At 43.6% G+C, this 5,878-nt stretch overlaps 1 protein-coding gene across 1 annotated transcript; it reads left to right on the top strand.

Moving 5' to 3' along the window:
* Positions 1–258: 258 nt before the first annotated feature.
* Positions 259–4,731, top strand: LOC142962946 (neuronal acetylcholine receptor subunit alpha-3-like). Its single transcript, XM_076103635.1, has 6 exons — positions 259–416; positions 511–555; positions 638–747; positions 946–1,153; positions 1,513–2,562; positions 4,606–4,731. The coding sequence occupies exons 1-6, from the start codon at positions 396–398 to the stop codon at positions 4,729–4,731; spliced, it is 1,560 nt and encodes a 519-aa protein (XP_075959750.1). The 5' UTR covers positions 259–395.
* Positions 4,732–5,878: the final 1,147 nt, after the last annotated feature.

Genomic DNA, 5,878 nt, shown 5'->3' with positions numbered 1-5,878 from the left:
GCTAAGTAGGGGGCACTTTATCTTAAGTCACCTCTGCTTTTGATTAATCATCCCCATGATGATAATTTCCCTTCACTCAATGCCCTTAAAGGCATATACCTCCGGTCTTTAGTGACCCAGGATTACATTACACCCTTTCCAATAAGATTTTAATATCTGGCTTGATCTATGTTTAATTAGTGGCATATCTCTAAAGGCTCATGGTATGTATGAATGTCTGAGAACAAACCCATGTATTTAAGTATTAACTGTTTTTTTTCTTCTTTCTTTTGTTAGGCTGTTTTTCATCTAAGGGAGAGGACAGATTATTTCGGAGGTTGTTCAGGAGGTACAACCAGTTCATCCGTCCGGTGGAGAATGTATCAGATCCAGTCACGGTGGAGTTTGAGGTCTCCATGTCTCAACTGGTCAAAGTGGTAAGAGAATGAACATCTCTATACAAACAAATCAAATGTTTTATAAAAGCATCCTTTTCTCTTGGTGTTTAATTTGCTCTTTTCTTCCTGACAGGATGAGGTGAATCAGATTATGGAAACCAATCTGTGGCTGAGACATGTGAGTGAGTTTTATCTTTTATGTAACGCCATTAGTGATGACACATTTGATTTATTTATGCTAGGTTTTGTCTGTCTGTTAGGTCTGGAACGACTACAAACTGAAATGGGCCCCTGTTGAGTACGATGGGATCGAGTTCATACGAGTTCCTTCCAATAAGATTTGGAGGCCGGACATTGTTTTGTACAACAAGTACGTTTTGGTGCGCGAATGCTAAAGAAGAGCTCCATGTTGAGCTTGCCTAATATGTTGAGAGACACAACTGTGCAGAGTTATCCCTCTAACTGTTTCATAATTCTCTTCTTCCTACATGCTAATGCCATTTATTGATGCTCTCCGTCTTCTGTGTTAAATGGCCTTTAACTGACATGATGTTTACATCTCTCAAAGTGCTGTAGGTGACTTCCTCGTGGAAGACAAGACCAAGGCTCTGCTGAAGTTTGATGGCACCATTACCTGGGTCCCCCCAGCTATTTTCAAATCTTCCTGCCCCATGGATATCACCTACTTTCCCTTTGACTACCAGAACTGCTCCATGAAGTTTGGCTCCTGGACGTATGACAAGGCCAAGATTGACCTAGTGCTGATTGGGTCAAAGGTCAGATGGAGTCTCTGGGGCAAAGGGGGGAGATCCTGGCCATGTACTGTAGCAGTCATGCACTTTTATTCTACATGGCATGTTTACATCACAATATATATTGTATTTTTTGTGAGAACCCATTGAGATTTTAGCAGGAACGTTTCAGTACTGAAGCACAAATACCCTTTTATGTGCACATATCTCTTCACATCTATTAAATTCCCTCACCTTTATGCCAGAAAACATTTAGTGAGGTGTCACAAGTTGCTCGAGGCAACTTTTGAACATTTAAACTCGTCACTGCCTTTGTCTCATTCAACAGACTTTCAAATACATATTTTCCTCAAAATATTCACTTCCCATTTGCATTTCATCAGGTGAACCTGAAAGACTTCTGGGAAAGTGGAGAGTGGGAGATCATCGACGCTCCAGGATACAAACATGACATCAAGTACAACTGCTGCGAGGAGATCTACCCGGACATCACCTACTCCTTCTACATCCGCCGCCTGCCTCTCTTCTACACCATCAACCTCATCATCCCCTGCCTCCTCATCTCCTTCCTCACGGTACTGGTCTTCTACCTCCCATCTGACTGCGGCGAGAAGGTCACCCTGTGTATCTCCGTCCTCCTCTCGCTCACTGTGTTCCTGCTGGTCATCACTGAGACCATCCCTTCGACGTCGCTTGTCATCCCTCTGATCGGCGAGTACCTCCTCTTCACCATGATTTTTGTCACGCTCAGCATCGTCATCACTGTCTTTGTGCTGAATGTCCACTACCGCACCCCCATGACTCACACTATGCCAGAGTGGGTGAGGTCTGTGTTCCTTGGGGTGCTGCCCAGAGTGATGCTGATGAGGCGGCCCATCGACCAGGGCTGCTCCTCCCCTGCCAGTATTACAGGAGGGACAGGAAGAGGAAGGAGCAGCGTGGGAAAGAAAAAGAGAAAGAGCAGCATAGGAGGAGGAAGTGGCACAGGAAGTGTAAGCATTGGGGGTATAACTGGGGGTGTAGCGTGTTCACCTCTGGATGGTGGGGCAGGAGGAGGAGGAGGAGGAGGAGTGGCTGCCTCAGCTGGTGGCTCCATGAACTGTGTGGAGTATGGTGAGACGAATCGGGACATGAATCGGGACATAAACAGGAGGTGCCCCTACAGAGGCAAAGAGGTACCGACTCCAGTCCCACCCTCAATGGGGCCACCTCCTCCACCTCCACCCCCTCCTCCTCCTCCTCCACCCCCACAGGCTCCCTCAACCCAGGGGCCCCAGGAATCAGAGTTGCCCAAAGTGCCGCGGCCGTTGAATGCCCCTTCGCCTGTCAGCGCTGTTGTTGCCTTCTCCGTGGTGTCGCCAGAGATCAAGCAAGCCATAGAGAGCGTGAAGTACATCGCAGAGAACATGAGGACTCGCAACAAAGCCAAAGAGGTACAAAAGCAAGTTGGAGTTGTCTTGATAATGAAACAACAATACTACTATTTTTTTTATGTGTGTGGCACTATATCCTGTCAGTTGAGCTGGCAGTGCCAGTGCAGTCAAACTTGATCATATCAGTAAAAAACATATTTAGGTTTATATTTTTACTGCACTTTTAACATTAGTTTCAGACATCTTTGCTATATCTTGAACATTGCAACTGCAAACATTCACATTAACGTACAGTATACAGCTGATAGAGACATACACAACCTTAAACTACTATACTTATGGGGACTAGGTGTCATAACCCAACTTTTAGTCAGAAAAGGAAATAATGACACACGATTGCACACAATCGTATAAAATGTATTTATTTAAATGGTAATATATTCTGACTAACAGTGTGAAATGATCAGTAGATCAGTGTGAAAGGTTTGTGTGGGGTGATTTAAGTATAATCAAAACAGAACTAAACAAAATAAAGGTGTGGTGCTGTTGCACTATTACATACTATGCTGACCAGAGACCTGTAACGCGAAGCAGGATCTGGGGTTAGCGAGGTAACTTCAGGGTTAACTCTGGGTTTTCAGTTCCACGACGGAGGTTCACTTATTATGGCATGTATGACAATATTTTAGCCTTCTTCTTTCAGCTGTAACCCCGGCGGTGTGAAACGGACTTGGGAGCAAATATAAAAAATATCTGCATATATTCTCTCATCGTGTCAGCTTCACAGACTGGATGCAGTGTTACTTTGCTCCGATTACTTTAATGTACGCTGTGGGTGATAACAAGTTATGGAAGGAAACCTTATTACTGCTTAGCATTATGTTTTTAAAATAAAATTTTTTATTTGCTCCCAAGTCGGTTTCACACTGCTGGGGTTGCAGCTGAAGGAATACGACTAAAATATTGTCATACACACCATAAGAATACATCTAAGCAACACATTAACGTAACGGAATACACACATGTATTTATACTCGGCTCTACTCGTGCTCTCCCAGTAAGCATTTTTCCGTTGAAAAGATGTTTAAGCGGTGATATTATAGATCTGGTCATTTACGCGCTCACACAGGAGCCATCCTTCCTTCATTTGTTAATGCCAGATAACCAAAAGAGGCCCTGGGTATGTTGAACTCGCTTCGTGGTACAGGCTTCAGGTGGGACGCAAGCACAAGACGAGGGAAAGACAAAACCTCCAGGCCATGGCAGAGGTAGAGGGTCATCACAGAGGCTTGGATTACTGTCCTCAACCCCAACATTCAACTTAACTTGGTCCTAATGCCCTAAAATAAATGGTGAACCTTGTGGGGACCAGAGTTTTGTCCCCAGATTGGTGTGCACAGATTAAGCTCCCACAATGTACAGTACACAGCACACAAATAGACATAAACATGCAACAACAAAGCAGTGCTGTATGTCTGTTATCTCTGCAGCGTGTGGATATTCTACCTAGCTTAGTAAAAGGTGTAGAAAGCCATTTACTCTGAGCTATAAAAGGAGAGGAAAGCTGCTTGTTTGTTGCAGATGGGGGGCTTTGTGTACGCCTCCTGCAGCCTCTGGATGGCCCTGATACGTTTGTTGCTTCAGCTCCATCTTTTCGTAACACAGCTGGGATATTTCTTTGATGCATGCAGAATAGCACACAATGGCATTATGGTCAGTGCAGCCATGATCCTATTGTCCACACCTGACTGATCAAGGGATACTCTATACTATAAACTAACACACACATACACACACACTGTACCAAACCACTCCACCAGTAGCCATGGTGGTAAACACTGCAGGATCTCTCAGCCTCTTTTACACAGAAACTCACAAACTCACATAAAGACACAAACACACCCACCCACACACACACACACCCCCCTTATAGCACTTCAGCTGTAGCGTTAACACAGTAACTTCACATTTTACAATCACCATTAAGCAAAGGTTGCTGGGAGCATTTTGGGAAGAAAAGTGCTCTTGCCTATGAATTTGTGTGCCATGTTATATATTAATGACTTATACACAAACCAAAATGTATTTTCTTCCTTTCCTCAGGTGGAGGACGACTGGAAGTACGTAGCCATGGTCATCGACAGGATCTTCCTGTGGGTTTTTGTGACAGTGTGTGTGTTGGGAACGGTGGGACTCTTCCTCCAGCCACTTATCAGCTTCTTTCTCTAATGAGAAACTTGTCTTTGTCAAGTCTCTTTCTCTCTCTTTTTGTCTACTCCTGTCTGTCTCTGTACCCCGCTTGAATTACTTTGGGAATTATCCCTCCTGCAGCTCTTTCAAATCAAACACAGAACCGCCTCTCTTCTCCTTTTCTGGCATTTTGTCTCTCATCTGCGTGTCATGCTCTTCTCTGGGACTCCACAATCAGCTATCACTTATGGCTCTCAGCTGTCTATTTCCTCACATGATTTCCCCTGATTTCCCCATCTCATCTTTGCCTTGCCCTCTCAAAGTGCATGCCATGCTGTTATCCAGTCTCCTCCGCCCCATCACAGATTTTTTTTCTGACATCATTATCAAGTCTTCTTTCCTTTCCTCTTTCCCTGTTTTTCTCCTCTCCTGTGCCATGTTTTGACCTTTCCGCTGCCTACAGCGTATCTCTTCACGGCTGTCTCCTGTCTCCCATTGTGTCTATGCGTCTCCGCATTTCCATTCTGTGTGTGTTTTATTGAAAATATCCATTCAGTCATTGTTATTGTACAGTCTTATACAATATGTTTAACAATGTCAGGTAATTATTGTAGTAAGTATTATCATAATAGCAATTTGAAGAACATCTCAACGTTCAAATGGCTGAGAAAGATGAACCTTATACCTTTCATGAGTTTTGCAGTAGGACTTTGTCAATGTAAGCCGGTGCAATAAAGACAACATACCTTTGAGAAAAGTGGTACAGTATGTTTGTCTACAACGACTAAGTTAAAAAAAAATACTGACAGCTGGTAATAATATGTATGATGTTGTGCTGATAGCTGCTACTTTTGCTATTGTCAGATAGTTTTTCCCTGTAGATACGTTTGTAAAACACATAAGAGTTAAGCATGGCTTCTGAGAAGGAACACTGGCTACGGCTGCACGCACACACGACGTGTTTCCCACATGTGCTCACGTTAAGTTTAATTACGCACTGCACATGAATTCACAACTTCACTGCAAACCTGCAATGTATAGAAACACTTTGAATTGCACAATATAGATTGAACTTGTAAAAAAAACATTAAAAGCCAAACTGTCTCATGTTATTTAATAATAAAGAAGGTCCTGGACTCAAACTCTGTGTGAATCTCTTGCTGTATCTCCGAGGGTTTTCTCTGAT

Source organism: Anarhichas minor, unplaced genomic scaffold (genome assembly GCF_050575085.1).
Source record: "Anarhichas minor isolate MPS153535 unplaced genomic scaffold, ASM5057508v1 ptg000028l, whole genome shotgun sequence".
In the NCBI taxonomy this organism is placed as follows: domain Eukaryota; kingdom Metazoa; phylum Chordata; class Actinopteri; order Perciformes; family Anarhichadidae; genus Anarhichas; species Anarhichas minor.
This window is presented reverse-complemented; position numbering and strand designations above follow the sequence as displayed.

Coding starts and splice junctions, on each gene's coding strand:
- LOC142962946 (XM_076103635.1), top strand. CDS start 396: ATGTCTCAACTGGTCAAAGTG. Junction 417..510: donor TGTCTCAACTGGTCAAAGTG/GTAAGAGAATGA, acceptor TCTTCCTGACAG/GATGAGGTGAATCAGATTAT. Junction 556..637: donor CCAATCTGTGGCTGAGACAT/GTGAGTGAGTTT, acceptor TCTGTCTGTTAG/GTCTGGAACGACTACAAACT.